The sequence below is a fragment of the Ambystoma mexicanum genome, chromosome 1q (assembly GCF_040938575.1).
Source record: "Ambystoma mexicanum isolate Mex_15411 chromosome 1q, UKY_AmexF1_1, whole genome shotgun sequence".
NCBI classification, from domain to species: Eukaryota; Metazoa; Chordata; class Amphibia; order Caudata; family Ambystomatidae; genus Ambystoma; species Ambystoma mexicanum.
Window position 1 is genome coordinate 1,523,611,324 of NC_090922.1, and position 20,872 is coordinate 1,523,632,195.

The 20,872-nt window shown below is 44.8% G+C and overlaps 1 protein-coding gene across 8 annotated transcripts in view; it reads right to left on the reverse strand.

Annotated features, from left to right (window-relative positions):
* SZT2 (SZT2 subunit of KICSTOR complex) overlaps positions 1-20,872 on the reverse strand; it is a 2,035,845-nt gene that overhangs the window by 1,766,882 nt on the left and 248,091 nt on the right. For all 8 annotated transcript variants that reach the window (XM_069642429.1, XM_069642432.1, XM_069642427.1 and 5 more), the window contains exons 11-12: positions 14,958-15,087; positions 495-637 (exon numbers count right to left, since the gene is read on the reverse strand). In XM_069642429.1, the coding sequence (XP_069498530.1) occupies positions 495-637; positions 14,958-15,087 (273 nt within the window). The remainder of the gene's footprint in view (positions 1-494; positions 638-14,957; positions 15,088-20,872) is intronic.

Below are 20,872 nucleotides of genomic sequence, written 5' to 3' on the forward strand. Positions count from 1 at the left end.
TATCATTCAATAATTTGGTCCTCCACTTGTTATGAAACTGTTAACGCAGTATTCTTTCATCTCATCCTCTTCCTCCTGTACTCAGGTTTTCCTACTTGATGTAGCTCATTAGGAAGCCCGATTAAAAAAAAAAAACATGTTTGATAGTAGGTTGAATGCTAGATGGTACCAATATCCAGATTACCAACGATTCAGGATTTATGATCTTGATTTTTATTGTCCTTGGCTTTTGAAAGAAGTTCTACTTAGGAGGATCAAATTTGCACTCTGTCATACAGGTTTGCTTGCTTCAAAAATATACTACAACTATAAAGTTTAAATTGTTAATATAATTGTTTTTTATTTAAAAGAACTATTTGATGCTGTTTATTCATAAATTTCTACCCGCTGGGGCTGGAAGTGCCTCTGCATGCATAAAAGACTTTATTTCAACATTTTGGCAAAGTGTGCAGGTTCTCCCACCAATTCTCTTCCAATATTTTCTTAGTCCTTACATGTCATGCTCCAGAAGAAGCCCGATGCGGTGAGTGTGCAGCCAGCGCTGCCAGAAGTTAGCATCCATGGACAGGATTGGCTTCCAGTACGATGCAAACTGGGAATGGCTGGAGTCTGAGCCACTGTGCTGCAGGGACAGAACCTGGGGCAGAAAGGAGAAACATTACTTTGATGAATTTGAAAAGAAATCGAATACTGTAGATTCAATTAGGGTTAGATAGAGGAGAGAAAAAAGGACAAACTGAAAGCAGAAAGTTGAGAACAGAGAGATCAGACCTAAGTGGAGTGCAGGTAATGAAGTAGAGAGGAACCACACAGGTGTTTGAAACCTCTCAGAGCAAGAAGGTAAGCCAGAATCGTTATTAAAGTAACATTGGGAACTTCCCCTCAAATAAATCTAGTAACTTTTAGCTGAATACACAGTATCATTCTGTTTCAAACTCGTCCTTGAAACATTTGGAAGGAAAAGGCATTGGAACACCAGCATTCTAGAATGCTTAGAACACCAGCACAGGTACCCTATGATATGTAGAGCAGTGTCTCTGGATTCAAAGGAGTGCATACAGATTAATGGAAACTAGCGTCTCCTCTTCGAGTAAGCTCTTTAATGAATATTAGTAACAGGATTAGTGTCCCTCAACCAAGCAAACTCCAAGTGACGACTCCTGGTGTTACGATAACCTGGGGTCTCTGGACAACAGAGGGAGCATGACCGCATGTCTGTCACTGAGATTTGGTATAGCAGAGCACGGCATGTCCTTACCAGGCCTGATATGATATGGCATTTGTAAAGCGCCTATATACAAGTGTTTCAAGGCGCCTGCCATTCTAGGTGCAACTCTGACAATGCTCTAAGCAGGAGGCTGCCAAAACAAGCAGGGCTTGGTTGGTTTCCTTTTCCACAAATGGAGGCAAAGGGTATTATCTTCAGAATCTGAGTGCAGGAACAAAGAACAATAGTGTAGTTGCAAAACCACTGCTGCTTTGTCTGAGACTGCATTTCATACAAGCATAGGACGACGTCCTTGCTAGATCTGGGCCCCAATCTTCCGGTTCACTGGTAAATGAACGTTACCATTTCCGAATACAAGCAGCATTCCCCATCTTTGCCACAACTTCAACGTGGGTGCAGGGTAGCGGGTTTTAGCCAGTGCAGTTGGTGAGAAGATGCAAGAGGATCTAGGTCATGCGACCTACGCTTCTCACACCTCCTTAGTCCTGCCTCTTCATTTCTGTTCTTAACTCTTAGATCAAGGGTGTCTATCGTCCGGGTGTCAGAAGTGAAGGGCAGATGAAGAAAAGGGCAATGTTTGGACCTTTTCGGTCCAGGAGGACCCATAACCCCTGCTCCTCTTATCAGGTAGGCTCCCTGAATATGTGTGTCACACCTCTCTCCCAACAGCCCATTCCTACCATCACCAACAACCACGCCGCTCACCAGCAACATCATGTACCCTGTATCACACCAACTGCACCCATTTCACCATACACCACATCACCACTCCATCATCCACCATTACACAAAAATGCATGCTCCCACATGTCTGCTTAGCGATCAACCATGCAGCCGACATCACCACACATGACTTGGATGCATCTTCATTACTGAGACCTTCATGGCTTCCACCTTCACCCACATCCTAGATGTTTTCACCCGTCCAACGACTAAAGAATTCTACAACGCGAGCGTCCAAACAAGATCGGCATTGTCATCATTCACAAGGCATCATGGCCATGCACCCAACAGAAGGTTGCCACCATTGGCTCTTTCAAAAACCTATTCTGCCACTTCCCTCTCTCCCCAACGGACACAGTCACTTCTCATCTCATCTACAGATCACCCAGACCAACATCCCCTTCATCGAAGGCTTCACAGACTTGGTCACCACCCTGTCTCTCACGCATATTAAGATCTTCCTCAGAGACTTCTTCATCCCTGGCAACACAGCCACCAAGTCAATGAAGGAAGTACTCCTTTGCCTACTCCAGACACTGAACATCACACAGCACATGAAAGTACCAACTAACAGGAAAGATAATATCCTGGACATCACCACCACACTGCCTACCCTCCATCACAGCACTCCTTTTCCACTCGACTTGGTGGACCATTTGGCAATCCCCTATGAAATCATTCACAAGACACCACTCAATCAAACCAAGCCTGCAGATCCTTCAAGCAGTTCCCAGTGGAGGCTCTCAAAGAAGACATCACCAAACTCCATTGCACATGGACTGATGTACCTCTGGCAAACCAGGACTGAAACTCGCTTCTCCAAGAACTCAACACCACCCTCACAAACATCAACCACCATGCCCCAGTGAAATGGCACACCCTAAAGCCCAAACATACAGCACCCTGGTACACTCAAGAACTCAATCTCAACAAACAAACCATCAGAAAATAAGAAAAGAATTGGCGAAAATCCTGTAGCACATCAAACATCACCCTGCTCAAGGAACTCTGTGCTACACGCAGGCGATTGATCAACACTGCGAAGACCAACTACGAGCAAAACACCACTGCCAAGGCCAACAAAAAAAGCAGAGCCCTCTTCAAAGCCATAAAGCACTGTATCAACCCTCTGCCAGACCCACCCTTCGCACACTCAATCGAAAACTCTACCGCCATCAACACTTTCTTCGTCAACAAGGTCAACACGATCCACCAACACAGATGCCAACGCCAAATCTGACAGTACACTACACATTCCATCTTGCAAACCAACAACTATCTGGACAACTTTCAAGACACTAACTATGGAAGACCTCACTGCCACCTTGGCATCCCTCAAGTCCACATCATATGCCTCCGTACTTCAGACCCTTACAACTGAAGCACCCCTCCCTTACCAGACAATCATCAATGGCTCCCTAACTAAAGTCACCTTCCCCTCGACACTCAAGACCGGACAAATGCTTCTTAAGAAACCAATACTGGACCCTGACGATCTCACCAATCTTCCCTTCCTAGGTAAGATCCTTGAGAAAGCTGTAGCGATGCAACTCCCCCAATACTGAAGCCAATAACCTTCTCCAGTCCTACCAATCAGGCTTCAGACCTAGATGCAGCATAGAAACGGCTACCATCAAGGTGATAGACGATGCCCGTTAGGCAAGATTGTAAGTAGTAACCCTGTGGGAGAATACACCAGCATTGTCCTCTTGGCAATAGGTAACCCAACCTTTGGTATAGGCCTGTACTACACAAGTTGGTAGTGGGACTGAGCAGCCAGAAGAGGGCTTTCAAGAGGGTTCAATGTGAGCTGTAGGGATGCGACAGAGTTCACAGTGACATGTATTAAAATAACACATATACTCACGGTTTCTTGATAAAAATAACTATTAATTTAACAGTCAGTTTTAAAATAAGCCTTCTTTAGAAGGGAGCAATATGCAACACTTAAATACACTTCAAAATACACTCCTTCAGTTCAATAAAGGAAGTAGATACCCTTTTAGGATGGCACACAGATGTTCCTACACCCTGAGGTGACTTCAATAGTTAGGACACTGTGGACATTAATATATCACTTTTTACACGTATATGGTAATACAGAGGTTGTGGCGAAAAGGAAAAGGTTAGGGAAGGAACCAATTGTTAACAAGTTTCTCAAACAGGTACTTTAAAATCCCCCAATGCAATGCAGGTTAACCCTTTGCCAGCTATACAAGTAAGGTATGTATGATTTTTTGGAGGGACAGTTAAACACAACGTCAGAGGGTAAGAAGAGTCTTCGGGGAGCCAGGACAGCCAATGTCAATTGAGCTAAAACTAGGGGTGATGAGGCACTTCTTGAAGATTAGCACAAAAGTCTTGCACAATGTTAAAGACAGTAGTGTTGCAAAGGAAATCACTTGTTGGGTCACAAGCTGGGAGGCTTGTGAAGGGCAAAGCTTCAAGCAACCCTGCAAATGGCAGCCAATGCAAGTCTCCAGTGAGAGCAAGCAAGCTACACACAACAAGAGGTAAGTACCCCCTAGTTCACAAGCTTCTTCGGTTTCTTCTTTGGTACCTTTTGTCCGGTGATCGACTGCCTTTTATGCAAGTCGCTCCCATTCATACGCAGCCTAGCTGTCACTCACACAGCAGGGTGGCTGTCCTCTAAGGACAGCCAGCCGGCCAATCACCATTGGGTGCATTCCTGTAACCAAGGAGACTAAGCACAGGGAGTTTCGGGAACCTCCTCCGCTTTCTGTCCTGCTAGACACGCTGGAGCCAGAGACTGACTTCATTCGTGAATCTCGCCAAAGACAATGTACAAAGGGGCCAAACCTGGTTTGGCGCGCAGAGTAAATCTCAAGAAGGACCTTTCCAACTAGAAATGGCGAAAAAAGAAGACCAGGGCCATTATGACAAAATGGTCACTCATGGGGGAACTGCAGCTGCGAACACAGCCCGCAGTAAAAACACACAATGGTAAGAAAAAGTAAACCACTGCCACCAACCATTCATTGTAGAAAGGGTAACATAAAAATGTTACATGAGAAGGTAGACAAAAGGGGGTAAGTAACCCCTCCAGCACTCTATGGAAGATAGGGTGTGCTGGGTCTAGAAAGAGAAAAATGTAAGTACAGTTAATTTCACTTTACTACTCCTGGAAACAGTTATCCAAGAGAAGGTATTTAAACCTTAGCAGAAATCCAAAGGATTTCTCTGTGGCACTGCACAAAGGGTGCTGTGTGTTACAATGTAAAAGGATGCCTATGGAGTTGTCAGACTCCAACCAAGAGAAACAGTTCAAATCAAATAAAAATACATGAGAGAGTGGGAAAAAGGGTCTCACTCTCTCCAGGATGAAAATGAAAAGTCCTAAAGTCCAGCAAAAAAGCTTGGGGTCTCTAAGGCAGAAGGGAATTAGCACATTTCTGAGAATTCTCCCTACAATTCTCCCTCCCTCCTTAGCTCCCAATTCTCCTTGGCCTCTAAGCAGCATTTGACACAGTGGACCATCAGATACTCACCGAAAGTCTACATTACTGCATGGGGCTCAGCGAGATAGTCCTCAGATGGTTCAAATACTACCTTGCGAATCGCCAACAGTTCATCCAAATGGATTCTTCCAGGTCACCAACACTACCCATCACTTGTGGAGTCCAACATGGATCCATTCTGTCCCCTGTGATCTTCAATCTTTACATGGAACCGCTTGGACCCCTTCTCTCTCCACACAACATCCACATCCACCAACACGCAGATGACACGCACATCTACCTCAAGATATCCTCCATCGGAGACATGCACAGGCTCAAGACCTGCCTCACATTAATCCAGTCCTGGATGTCCAGTGCTTACCTGAAGCTCAACTCCTCCAAGATTGAATTCCTACTGCTGACCATCAACACTGAACACCCTGACATCCAGACCTGGCTCTGCTATGCTCACACCCCAGCTGGCAACCTGTGGCAAGTCCCCTTGGTCAAACATTGTCAAAAACCTCAAGTTCAAACAGCACATAGCAAGAAAGACAAATGGCCAGCTACCAACTTTCTCTCCTGCATAACATTAAGCCCTTCCTCCCAGAAAACAACTTCAGATCTGCTTGCCCAAGCCTTAGTCCTCTCCCACCTGGATGGTGGCAATGCCCTTTTGGAAGGCATTCTGGGGACTAAGTTTGCATCCCTAAAACGTGACCTGCATGCTGTACCAAGACTTATTAAAAGGCAAATTCATCCACATCACCCCAACCCTCATCAAACTGCACTGGCTACCACTGCAAGCCTGTATCATCTTCAAATCCTGTTGCATCATTTACAAGGCTGTCATCCTGATGTTCCAAGTCACACTTACTGAGAAACTCAGCACCTCTGGAAGCCTGCAATCCACCAGAAGTACTAGGGATATGTGCAAACTTAAATTACCACGGTGCAGAAAGGAAAGAACCAGAAGACAAGCCTTCTCTGTCTACGCGACAAGACTCTGGAACCTCCTCCCCATCAACATCAGACTTGCCCAATTACTTCTACAGTTCAGTAAAGAGCTCAAGACCTCCCTCTTCCAAGAATGGCTCATCCTTAACACCTAGGTCTGCACACCCTCCACTCCCCACCCTACCTGAGACTTGGTGATGTGCTCCCCACTGTCTTACGCCTGGATCCTTGTAGATCTCTTGCTGCCAATTGCCCACTCTCTCCCTCACGTTAGCTCTCTGCTCCATTTTTCTCCGCTTCCCTCACTCTGCTCTTGCCCCTATGATTGTAAAGAGCTACGTTGCTCCCGAAACTAGGTTCGCGCTCAATAAATACCCTAGTAATAATTACCCAGACCAGGTTTCTTTACACACACCTTCATTCCAATTTGTTTTGGGGACAAGACTGCAGTTCTTTTTGTCCCTCCATGCCCGTGCCCCGCCCTCCTTCTGCCTTCTCCTATCCTTTTTACCCCCTTCTTACATCCCCATTTCTCCCTCTGCCTGGAATCTAGGTGTGATTCTTTCTCTAGTCCCATGTCCTCTTTTTTTCTGCTCCTGCCTGTTCCAGCTTTTTAACATCCGTAAGGCTAGACTCTTTCATTCCTTTAATTAATTAAATATTTATAACCAGTCTCCAAGCACGGAACCAGGATTCAAAAACCTATTGCTCTGCATTCTCATGCTTCCAAGACAAACGTGTTGCCTCTTGTGACAAGGCGGCAGGAGTCGGATACAGGGTTGGCATGGTTCAACAACGTAGTTTATTAACACAAAATAAATGCCCATCTCTCCCCAACAGTACTGTTGCCCCTATTCTCCTGGTACACCTGTCTCTTCCCAAGTTCAACCAACACTTTTCATCAGAAGTTGTGCAACTGTTGCCACAATTCTTCCAGGGCTGTTGAGATTCCTTTCTTGTCCACCTCTGCCAAGAGTCAATCACTTTAAAGACGTGACTGGTACGAGGGAGATGACTCCTGATGCATAACTCAGTCTTTTTCTCCAGTAGTTTTGGCGAGTCTGCAGGGACGAGGGAGATTACTGCGATGCACACTTCAGAGCCTTTCCTTCCAGTAGCTTTAATGTGACTACTGGGATGATGAAGATTACTCCCAATGTATTCCATTTAAAAATAAGTCTATCCCTTTATTTTTGTTTTGTTTTCAGGGAATATGTAGCAGATCAGGGATAAAACGTATCATAGTACAACAAGTTCTCTAAATTCAAATGAACAACTTACAAATAAAGGGACACTCAAAACCTTCTAGTCACCACACAAGGACCTCCATTTCTTAATCAATGGATACAAATATATGCTGTGTGCAAAAATACAGCACAATTGAAAACGTATTTTTAGACTGCATGTCCATACATGCTTACAGAGGGAATACCCTGGGTTCTCTTAGTATCATTCTGTTCTCAGAACAATTTTTGTGAGGTATATTTTCTATACTGGTACTGTTTGATTTTCAAACCATTCTAACTATTCTAATTCTCTTGAGTATCTGAGATTTCTCTGAAATTTCCATTCGGGTTGCTATTTCCTCATATCCCATTCCATTTGTACACCAAACTGGATGTATTAAAAACAATGCCAACACCAAAGAGTTTCGGCAGCACCTTCAGAGCTTCGCCCATCCAGTGGTCTCTTGAATATTATCTTCTAGGCCTTCATCAGGACAGAAACAACAAATGCAAGGGTGATGGGAGGGGGGTGGGGGGAGGGGTTGTGGAGGGTAGGACGTTTCCATACCCCCTCCCTAAGCACAGAGGCCAAAGAGGAGTACAGCCCTCCCACCTTGGTTGGCAGAGGTCCACGATTTCAGGAAGAACAGGTTCCCACAATTTGTCCAAAGAGGGTTAGGGTAGTGTGATGGATACGTACGGGGAGTTTATGGAAACAAATACAATATACCCAACATAACATCTTCCCTGACACCACTCACACGTCTTGGCCGATGCCTGAGCCACTTACAGTACCGGACTACTCCTCTGATCAAGCACCTATCCTCCTACATGTGCAGGACCACTTTACCCCCAGTTTCCTGCTCAATGGTCACTCTGCAAACATGATGAAATGAACATGTTACATGAACGTCATAATGGTACACATAAATCATGACATGGAAACATAATTAAGGCAGAGACAAGAACAGATGGTAATGAGACACTGAAGCAAATGATGGCTCCCATATGTTAGGGAGAATTCTCTGTTTAGGCTGAATTTCCTAACCTAGTGAGTCCCCCAGCAGCTTTGCTGCATTTTTGGGGTTTATTTTTTTCTCCTGCCAAGAGTGACACTCTTTTACCCTCACTCTTGGACATGATTTGAGTGTGTTCCTTTGACTCTAGATGTGTTTAATGGGCTATGGGGTATTTTACTCCATAGGGCTTCATGTGTTTTTGTGATGTGTTACACAGCACCCTCAGTGCAGTAACACAGGGGTGTCATAGTGACCCCCCAGTATAGACTCCATACCCTGGGACTGACTACTATCTCCCAGGGCATGTAAAGTCACCATTGACTTTACTAGTTAGGTTATGTTATTTTGCATTTATATAGCGCCTTATATACCATTGGTATGGTCTGAAGGCGCTGGTAGGTTGAACGCCCTTGGGAACCGAAGTTCGGGTCAGTAGAGAGAGTAGAGAGAGTCTAAAAGGTGCGTGTGTGCACCAGGTATGTGTGCAGCTGGTGCGGAATTCAAGTGGTAGCTGCTTCTTAGCGGTAGGTGTGGAGGTTGAGAGATCAGGAGTATGTGTTCGGTCTGGCCCGCTTTATCCAGAATGAGTGTGGCTGAGTTAGGCCTGAGGAGACCGCCTGGCTGGGGGGTGTAAAAACCAGCAATGTTTACATAGAGTGATGTGGAGTGAGCGGGAGAATGTAGATATGAGAACAGTTATACCGAATGGTGTCATAGTATCTCTGTGTTCTAGTTGAGTGGTGGTGTAAGGGAGAGAGTAAGCGTGGGGTGTGGTATGATGTATGATTTTGAAATGTTCCCTTCATTCCAAGGCATAATATGTATGTCACGCAGTTCCGTGCGGGTAAGTTCGTTCTATGCATTTTGTTCGCTCTACAAACCCATCAGCTCCATGCGTTCATCGGCTCTACATACTCATCAGTTCTGTACACTCATCCGCTCCACTCGTTCGTTACACACACTCGTCCGTTCCACACACTCGTCAGCTCCTCATATACTCGTCCGCTCCAAATACTCCTCTGCTCCAGTCCCTCGTCCGCTCCAGACCTTTGTCGCCTCCAGACACTCGTCCACTCCAGACACTCGTCCAGTCTACATACTCGTCCAGATTAGACACTCGTTCAGTCAACAATGCTCATCCGGTCCACCCACTCATCGGCACAACATACTACTCGTCGGCTTGACAATAGTACTCGTCTGCTCCATATGTCCATCCATTCCACACACTTATCTACTCTATGTATTTGTTCGCTCTATGCAGTCATCTGTTACGCACATTCATCCGCACCACACATTTACCCGCTTCACACACTTGTCTGCTCCACATATTTATTCGCTCCACATACTCCTGCGCTCTCCACACTCCTGCGCTCTCCACACTCCTGCGCTCTCCACACTCAGTCGCTCTCGACTGCTCAACTACTTCATGTTTCTGCAGTGTTCATATTCAGTCGCTCTCCACACTTGCTTCTGCGCTTTCCACATTCAGACGTTGTTCACTCTTACCTCTCGCCACACTCACCCGCTCGCCACACTCACCCGCTCGCCACACTCACCCGCTCGCCACACTCACCCGCTCTTCAGCGCACAATGGTTTTTTTTTTCCATGTCTAAACGTTTGTCTGTTCAATATAGTTCTACGCCCTCGCCCTCTTGCACTATCCAGCTGAGTTCTATGCGCTCTTGCGTTTTGTTCGCTTCTCTGCATTTGTGTGCTCGGTTATTCTATACGTACTCATCCACTCAATTCGCTCAGCCGCTCTACACATCCAACCATTCTTCATACTCATTGGCATTATTATGATCAACTACTTCATCCGGTCACCATACTCATTTGATCTTTCTAGTCTGTTCTTCCACTCATGCACGCTTCCACTTAGTGTATTTGTCTGTTCTATATGTTTCATCCATTCTAACTATTTCATTTATGTCATTCACTTTGTTCCCTCCTCATTCATTATGTCCCTTTCATCGGTTCACATCTCATATGGTTCTCAATGATTCATTCCTATTATCCGTTTCACTGTTTTGATCTGTGTTACTCGTTTAGGTCGGTTTGTCTTTCTAGTTTACATTCGAGTTTAATTGGCGGTCCTTTTCTCGCCTCAGGTAGTTTGTTGGGTATGTATTATTTTGATGATGCTAGTTTGGTTTTAGGGGAAGAGCCAGGTTTTCAGTAGTTTGCGGAAGGACGTTAAGTCCTCAGTTAGGCGGATGTGGGGTTGGAGTGAGTTCCACAGGGTTGGAGCCAGGGCTGAGAATGATGATCCGCCTAGCCTGACTGAGTTAGTCTTGGGAATTACCAGGAGGCCGGCTGAGCTTGATCTTAGGGTGCGAGTGGGATGATAAGGTATTAGTTTGTCTTGAAGATATTGAGGTCCAGTTTTAAGCAGTGCTCGATGGGAGAGGCATAAGGTTTTGAAAGCCACCCTACGGCTACTGGAAGCCAGAGCAGTGTTTTAATAGCTGGCGATACGTGGTCTCTTGGACCGAGCGCAAGTAGCATTTTGGCCGCCGCGTTTTGTGCTTTTTGGAGTTTATTCAGTTGGTAGGCATGGATTCCGAGGTATAGGGGGTTCCCGTAGTCCAGTCTGGAACCAACGATTGATTGGACAGCGGAGACTCTGTTGGGAAATGAGAGGTATGGAAAGATGCGTCTAAGGATTTTTAGGTGGTAGTGGCAGGACTTTGAGACATTGTTCACTTGGCGCGAGAGTGTTAGGTCGGAGTCCAGGGTGCACCCAAGATTTTTCACTGTGTTGGAGGGTGTAGGTGAGTTGCCCATGGCGGGTGGCCAGGGTAGTGGGTGTGGAAGAAGATCGGTGTTGCCGCAATCCATGATTTCAGTTTTGGAGGGGTTTAACAAGAGGTGGCTTTGGGTCATCCAGCGTTCTATGTTAAGGAGGCAGGATGCCAGGTCGGGTCGGGAGTTGGGTTTCGAGTTCAGGAATTTTAGAATTAGTTGATTGTCGTCGGCGTAGTTGTAACAAAGGATGTTGTGAGAACGAATTATTGGTGGGAGGGTGATCAGGTAGAGATTGAACAGGAGGGCGGATAGACACGCTCCTTGAGGGACTCCCGTGTCGACTGGTCGAGCTTGGGAGGTAAAGCTGGAGAGAGTCGTTATTTGGTGCCTGTTTTTGAGGAATTAAGCTATCCATTTAAGAGCGGTTCCACAAATTCCTAGGGAGTGGAGGCGGTCTAGGAGGATTGAGTGATTGATCGTGTCGAAGGCAGCGGATAGGTCGAGAAGGATTAGAGCGGCACATCCCGCCAACTCAGCTGTCATTTTAAGGTCGTCCCAGATCGAGGTTAGGGTGGTTACAGTTCTGTGACGTGTTCTGAAACCTGATTGGGCGGGGTCAAGGAGATTGTTGACTTTGACAAAGGCATTTAGTTGAGAGTAGGTGGTGCGGTCAATGAGTTTGGCAAGGAATCTGGTGTTTGAGATTGGGCGGTAGTTTTTGGGCTCGAGAGGGTCGAGCGAAGGTTTTTTAATTGGAGGTTTGACGTGTACCATTTTGAATGCTTCGGGAAAAATACCGGAGGAAATGGAGGCATTTATGATAGATCTTGCGTGTTCTCCTGCGCAGGTGGAAGCAAAAATTTCTTTAAGGGTTGTGGCTGGGCAGGGGTCCAGTGGGGGATCCAGATGGTTTGCGGGCAGATAGAAGTTTGAGAAATTGTTCTGGTGATATTGGACTAAAGGATTCGAACGTTGGTCGGGTAGAGGTTGTAGCTGACTGGCTGGCCGGTACGGGTGGAGGATTGTCGGTTGGCTGAACAGAACCAGTACAAACCATCATATTGTGGACATACTGGCCGGGGCAATTCGATTGCCCTGGGGTCTGTTAGTCGAGGGGGCACGTCTCCGTCCCCCCTGATGGAGTTTTGGCTGGTGGGAGTGGATACTACTTTTTATATTCAACCGCAAATATTTATCTATGGGATTTTCCCATTGTTCGAGGCTACTATCTTTATTTATTTAATTACGATAGCCTCGAACATACCGCCGGTTTATTTATTTATTATTAATTCTCCGGTTGGTATTTTTTGCCAAAACTCGGTTCTAAAATGGCGTTTGTGTTCTCTTCTGTGACTCCAACCCAAGTCAAGCCCTTTGTTCCACTTTTTTGGCGGGCTTCTCCACAGAAGCCCTCCAAAGTGGTGCCACTCTGTCTGGGGTACTTAGGAGGGGTGGAGGGGGATTTAGGCACCCTGGACTGAGTTGCCTAGGCAACTCAAGTCGCACTCCGTCCTGATTGGCCCAAGTGGTGAGCCGGCCGGCTCACCACTTAGCATGTTTGAGTGACAGCTAGGCTGAGTGAATGGTGTTTTCTGCATAAAAGCACGGCTTTGCGGACTGGAACTTCAGAAGTCGCCACAGGACCTAAGAATCCGACGAGGGAGTAGCTGAGCTGACCTGCTACGACGACACTCCGGTGGAGCCCTACTGAACCGTCTCACCACTTTTCCCAACGACAGAGGAGATCTCACGCCGGAGAGTCTTCTTCCTTTGACTGGTGGGGATAACCAGTTTCACCGTCTTTTCGCCTTCCCGACGCATCTCGTGGCCGCCTTGCCTGTGCCAAGCACCCCGGCAACCGGAATACCACGTTTTACCACAACCACGAAATAAAGGGTAATACCTTTAACCGGAAAACTCTGCGGCTGGTTTGTTCCCTGGCAGTGCAACGACCTTCATCTTTCCTCCAAGTCGAGATCTTCTCTTCCTCTGGACGACGCTGAGATTTGCACCCGCTGCCAGGAACAACTGCCACCGCTGGAGGATCCTTCCCACTTAAGGTACCGTGTTCCGCCTGGCTTCCCTTGCCACCGACTGTACGGTGTAGATTTAGCCCCCGGCTTTCGAACATGGGTTAACCTGGGACACCCTGGCTAAACTTTTCTAAGCCTCTCTAAACTCTTTTCAAACTCTCTGCAACACTTTCAAAGCCTAGTGTAACTGTGACCTTGGGCGCATTTGTGCTCTGCTCTCTCCAAGAGTGGGCCCAGCCTATGGACTTTGGCTCACCAGTGACTTTTACTCTTCTGCCTTGCTAAAAGTGTTCCTAAAGCTTAGAGTGGTGTACCGTCCCATATTCTGTCTTTTTCCCTCCCTTCTTCATGAACTTGTTGGTGTGCCATCTATAGTTAAGCACTCACCTCTGTATGAAAATAAGTGGTGTTAACTAAGACTTATCTGATAAGGAATAAGGGTTGTATGTATTATAATAGTAACTGTGTTTAGAGTGTTTTACAATAAGAGTGCTGGAGTGTTTCAAACAGTGTGTTTTTAAATAAATAATTATATACTTTGATACCAAAGCCCTGGTCAGTGTTTGCTTGTATTATTGTATCTAAGTGCCTATTGAGTATACTTTGCATACTGCCCAACTCTTCTTGAGGGAAGTCTGACTGCTCAGCCACAGCTACCAGGTAAATCTGGGTGGTACAGACTGCTACCAAGTGGTTTTACTGCCAACACCTGTAGTCCTAAATCTTTTGCAGTGTTCCCAAAGGGAGCTGCACAGGTTTCTGCCTAACACTCCCATACATCGCTTATTCCGATGCTGGGCGAGCCTGCTAACCAGTACTGTCTTTTTATGGTCAGAAGCCTGCCCGTATTCCTGTCAATTGTGCTCAGGAAGGATTGCTTCACAATCTTAATTACACAGTGTGCACCGAAAGTCTTGCCTTACTAAACAAACATCCACACACTTAACCTCACAGCGTGTAACGAGGTTGCGCTAGCAAACCTAAATGTATCACAAGTACTTCACTCAGGCTCGGGTAGCCATCCGTGACGTCCCAGAGTGCAGTCGAATTGGTCAGCGAGGATCACAGTCTCGGAACGGATGCCGGGCTCCGCAGTTTCCTCTGCTGCAACCGGCGCCGTCCAGCTCGGCATGGACGGGCTCCCTGATGCATTGTGATAATATGCATCTTCTTCGATTATCACTCTCACTTTGTGCCAGAGTTCTTGCTAATGTGTGTAAGATGCGCCTCCTCTTGCCCTACAGAGATCACAGCTTGGACTCAAAGAATGTTACTCAGCTCAATCGTTCTTCTTCTTAATTATCGGAGGCGTGGCCGCACCCACGCAGCCGCTTCCCCATCCTATAGGATGATGTGCACCAACCCACCAATCAATACTTAGCTCACAACTCCTCCCACCGCCCCGTCTGCCTCACAAAATCCAACATCACACTACTACTCTACTTGCTTCCTAGAGTGGGTCTGCAGAGGAGAACGCAGATGCAGCAGATCAGGATAGTGAGAGTGCAGAGCAATGGCAAGAAAAGCATAACATGGGAAGCAAAATATTCCTGTCAGGCAAACTCACCGGTGTGGTAGACCCCGGGGGCAGGTAGAAGAGAGGTACTCCATTCTTTGTGCTCTCTGGGATGGTGTAATGCTCCGGCACACTGTCAAATGACTGCAGGTGAACCAGCATCTGATCCGTCTGATTAATACTGAAAACAAGGAGCAGGAAGGTCAAATATACCGGACGCAAATCCACATTCGGCAAACACAGAAACCTCCAGCAAAGCAGCAAGAGAATAAGAAACGTTTACCAACACCCACGTGAGCCTCAAACAAGGCATGAAGGCGGGTAATGGTAATTTATTTAACAACATACAACGCAGTAGGGAAATCTATGCAATGGTGATGAACTAGGAACTGGAATAAGAAAATGTTACCCATCTGTATAGCCCTGTGATGTCATGAATCCTCTACAAACCCTGGGGTCTTTGAGACCACCTCTCTCTGCTTCACGTATGACCAACTGGAAGACAATACCCTTTATTTGGCATCAGGAACAATGGGATTTATGGGTATGATAGAATCAATTCTCAACCACTAGATTGTTTACTGGGCCTACCAACAGAAACCTCTGCTGGAAAAGAGCCACGATGATATAGAAAAAAAGATGTCTCTCTAAATTTGAAAGCCTTAAAGATTGTGGCGACGCTGACACAATATTCTTTAGGTCCATGGAGGCTGTTTTCTTATGCGTACAACGCACCCTCTTAGCCTCATTGAAGCTCCCCTTTTTCACATTATGCTAACAGTCGTGCTGCCCCGGCTCCAACCGGATGAACATCCCTGAAATTGATCAGGCCCTGCAGTAACCTTCTGTATACTCCAGTGACCTCCTTGCACTAACCTTGTCTATACTCCAGTAACCTCCTTGCACTAACCTTCTCTATACACCAGTGACAACCTTGAACTAACCTTCTCTATACACCAGTGACAACCTTGAACTAACCTTCTCTATACTCCAGTAACAACCTTGCACTAAACTTCTCTATTCTCCAGTAACTTCCTTGTACTAACCTTCTCTATACTCAACCAGACTTTGTGTACACTAATAATTTAAATTCCGTAATTAATCTTTTATAACGCGCTTAATAACGGAGACCAGTCTATAAGCTTGGGACCAGGTTTCGGACCTGTGTTGCTAATCGTTGTCTTGCTTCCAAGACAAACATGTTGTGCTTAGCTATCCTCCTGGCCCTACTAACTAAGCCACTACCATGTGGCAATTAAATAACACACCCATCAGACATCAAACAACAGAATGCTATGCTGCAACAGCAAAACATTCATATCAGTTCTGACTAATGCATCCCTGCAGCATGGTAAGATGTCACTATCTAATGTGTGTATACAGAGTAAATGTCTTTACCATATTTCTACTAAGATTCGTGAGGGCGCATTATTACTGAGAGAACTGTCATTACTGTCAAAAGCTGTAACAAACGTAACAGCGAACAATGACAAACTAAGCAATGGCCTTTGAAAAGTATTCTAAAGTTTTTCCAAGTGTTCTGGTTTATTCTGCTACGTAATTGTGTAAATATAATAAATCTATATTTTAATATACATTTATGTGCAATAGTTTCTTTGATGTGCATTACTGACTAGGTTCAGTGTACTTACCTACAGCTCACATGTTCCTCTTAGGTTAAGCCTAACTGCTCTGCCACTCTACCAAGGTTCCAGCTGTAGAACCTGCAAATGGGATTCAGGAAAAGTCCCCCAACAGCCGCCCCAAGATCTGGAACACACACCCAATGACGAAATATGGTCCCTTCCTCCCAAACACACAGACATTAAGGCATTGTCATGTGACCCTACAGGTCCTTAGAGGAAAAGAAAGACTACCTACATTTCGCAAATGGAGGAGCAGGTAAATAAATAAACAAATAAATAAATAAAAGAACAGCCAGGTAAAATGGTTTTCATGCAGCGACACTTTAAAAGAAAGCTGCCATCAGCCTAGCCCGATGACCAAGCGAGAGTCTACACTGTTTGGAGCATTATGGGTTACCTTTAGGGTACCCAGCCTTGACAGTTTTAGGACTCGTATGACAAAGCACCAATTGGGTTTAAGCTTGGCAGAAAGAAAAATGTAATTTTAAATAACATTGAATCCAGCAGAAAGTAGAGAGGAGCCACACGGTTAAGCAAAGCAACTCCAAAAATTTAATTTTGCCACCACATGTAATATGGCCTCGGTTTGGTGGGTTAACTGAGTGTCCTCCATGCTTGCCCGAAGTACCCTCAATGATAATGTAGCTACGCAGTCTGGATTCCTTGTTATGAGCAGTGTGGTACACACACACTTGACCCATTATGTACGTATTGTAGTTCCCTATAAGAGGCGAACGTCCATTTTACATATCCTTGCTACCTGATTTGACTTATTATGAACGTATTGTAGTTCCCTATAAGAGGTGAACGTGCCATAATGCATTTCCTTGCTACCCGATTTGACTTATTATGAACCTATTGTAGTTCCCTATAAGAGGTGAACGTGCCATACTTTATAATCCTGCTACTTAACCCTACCGATATGTACTTGCTGAAGTTCCCTATAAGAGGCGATCGTCCATTTCACATATCCTTGCTACCTGATTTGACTTATTGTGTACGTATTGTAGTTCCCTATAAGAGGCGAACGCTCCATACTGCATATTCCCGCTACCTGACCAATATGTTCTTGATGTAGTTCCCTATAAGAGGCGATCGTCCATTTCACATATCCTTGCTACCTGATTTGACTTATTGTGTACGTATTGTAGTTCCCTATAAGAGGCAAACGCTCCATACTGCCTATTCCCGCTATCTGACCTGACCAATATGTACTTGATGTAGTTACCTATAAGAGGCAAACGTTCTAGTTCCCCACTAAGGTGAACGATCATTTTTGCACAAAGCTTTATGCATGCTTCTTTTATCCTTTGTATTTGATTACCTATGTTAACTCCCAGTACCTTCTTCCTTTGGTTTTGCCTTGCTCTATAACTTGTAGGCACTTATTGTAACCTGTCCGAAGTTAAGCGCCAAGATGCCTCAGGGCTGTGTGCGCTATATAAATAATAAACCAAACCAAACTATTTGAGTATAGCATAAGATGAAAAGCTCTTGTCAAATAAGTTAGGGTCAGTACATAAGCTAAACAGGATGAATAGAAAAATCAATAATGGGTTAAAAGTATCCTCGCTCACTCCGAACCTTAGTGTACTATTGAGGTTATCAAAGGAGGGGTTATAAAGACCAATCAGGTTTCAAACCCAGCCGCTCCAGCAAATTGGACATGGGACGGCTATATAATATTATTGCCCACATGCCCCCTGACTCATCTGCAGTGGCAGTCTCCCTGCACATGCAGAAGGCATTCGATACAGTATCGTTGCAGTTCCTTTCTCAAACAGTGTCCAATTATGGCTTCAGCCCAAGGTTTATATCATGGATCAAACTACTCTTTGCGGGACCCTTCACCTGTGTCCGCACCAACAGCAAACAATCTCGGGTGCTGCAGCTGCGTCACATATTTCTGAAGAAATCAAAAAAGCTGATATAATGCCAGATACCAATAGATGCCCAGAATTAGAAAACAACAACCTATCATGTGATGTTTCTGAGCATGTTCAGTTGGAGAACTGCAGTGTGAACGCTGATGATCCCCGGACAGAGGGGCGAACAGTGGCCACACTCCAAGTGACCTCTGAACATGGAGAGACGGGTAAGGTTTCTGAAAAGGAAATGGAAAAAAAGGAAGGAAATGTCCTTTCATTTACTCGATGTGCTTTGCCAAGAGTGAGAAGGACCTGAGAAAAGTGAGTCCTGAAATCAGTAAAAATGTGCACATTGTGTGTATTGGAGGAAGTTGAGGACAGATATTATGCTCCCATTACTGTGGGAGAGAAGTGCAATACCTTTGCAATGATTGACACAGGTGGACAGGCCACAATTATGTCCAAAGAATTGGTAAAAAAGTATTAATGAAGGGAGATCCCCACAGAATCAGATCAAACAGAAAGGAGGAGGTACCCATTGAAGGTGTCACTGAAGTTGACAAAGATAGGAAAACACAGAATGAGACAGGAAGTATTGATCACATCTATGTGAAATTCCATTCTTGATGGAAACAGATTGCCTGAAACGATGTCACCTCTCATTGATGGAGTAAATGGGGTTCTGTGGTCTTTAACCAAAAAACCATTAAGGCCTAAGAACATAAAGTCACAAAACAGCAGTTTAAACAAATGCCATACTGTTACCAAATGAAATGATGCAGTGGAAGTGTATCTCCAGAATAGCTGTGTGCCTAGTGTCACTTATTTTAATGTGTCAGGACAAAATGCAAAGAGAAAAATAAAAATAATCTGTGCAGATTTGTTTGGATCCTAGGAAAAAATGGCAGACTGAAAAAGGTGAACACACATTGTGCTTTTATTTAAAAGAAGAAGTGCAAACAAAACACCATCCCTAAAGCAGACACAGAAAAACATCACAACCCTTGCTGAAATACATATGGAAGATGAGCAGCCATGGATTCATGTTGGTGTAAATGGCCATTCTGAAGTGATAAAAGCCACTTTGGCACTTGAACAGGAAAGGAGTTTTATGAATGAGAAATTACTTCAGAGAATAATGGAAAGGGAGGAGATCCCGAAGTTTAGAATTAAAAACAAATACATCTCTGGAATGGACAATCCAGATTTTGAAAATCAAGTTGCAGGAAGGTGCATGCTAAAGATTACTGTTGGAAGAAAAAACATCTACCACAATGTGTGGATAGTGAGTGGAACACAAAATGATTTTTACCTGGGCAATGATATAATGCACATGATGTGTATGGTGTTAGATTTCCTTAACCAAAAAGTATGGTCCCGGTTAGGTGGGCATGTCCTTGAATTTGAAGATAAAAGACAGGCTTATCATTGTGCACAGTTGATGCCATATGCAATTGAGCTACAGGTGAAAAGGGATATTACCAAACAGGTTGCTGTAACGCTAAAACGTAAAAACTGACAGCAAATGAAGGATTCTGATGCATTTGTGTGCTTAAATGAATCTATGAAGCAGCAAGGGCTGAACTGTGAATATAACCTGTTGGTAGATATTGGGGATGGGTCCGTCAAAATAATGGTGGATAATAAAGGGTGTCAAGATGTTCATTTAGAAGAGAATTCCATGCTAGGAATGGCGATACAAAAATCATATTATACTGCAGATTTCAACAATATGGTGATTGGGAATATCCCTGAGAGGTATGTAGATGCACAGGGTGTGTTGCCAGAGTCCCTGGATTCTCAACCCAAAGGGATGTTCAAAATTCAGTCTGTGTACCCTTATGATTCAAATGAAACAGTGTGCTGTCACCAAGGGAATTGCATATTATTTGACTTAAGTAAAAATGAAACAGGAGATCAGCATATTGAAATGGAGGCTGCTATGCCAAAATATTTAAAAGTGGCAACTCTGCAAAGAGATACAGCCACACAGTTAGAAGAAAGCACAGAGGTTCCTCTATTGGAGGATTTCACAGAATTTTCAAAAATGGTAGAGAAGCAAATTCTGTTAGCAGATGCCTGTGATAGCGAAGAGGATAAGAATGAATTGAGAAAAATATTTATGGAATTTAAGGATGTTTTTGCTAAAGACGCATATGATTGTAGCCTAACTGATTTACATGTTGCCACATTACCAGAAGGGTGTGGTAGAAATCCAGTATTTGTGAGCCAATATTGATTGCCACTGTCATGCTTGGAGTCATTGGCAGAGATAATTAAAAACTTAGATTCTAGGGGAATTATCAGGCCCATTCATAGTACCTTCAACACTCCCATTTCGGGTGTATTAAAGCCAAATGGTCAATGGTGTCTGTGTGCAGACCTGAGGGAATTAAATAAAAGAGTGCCAGTGTATAGATGGCCGCTGCCCTTCATTGATCAAGGTGCATGG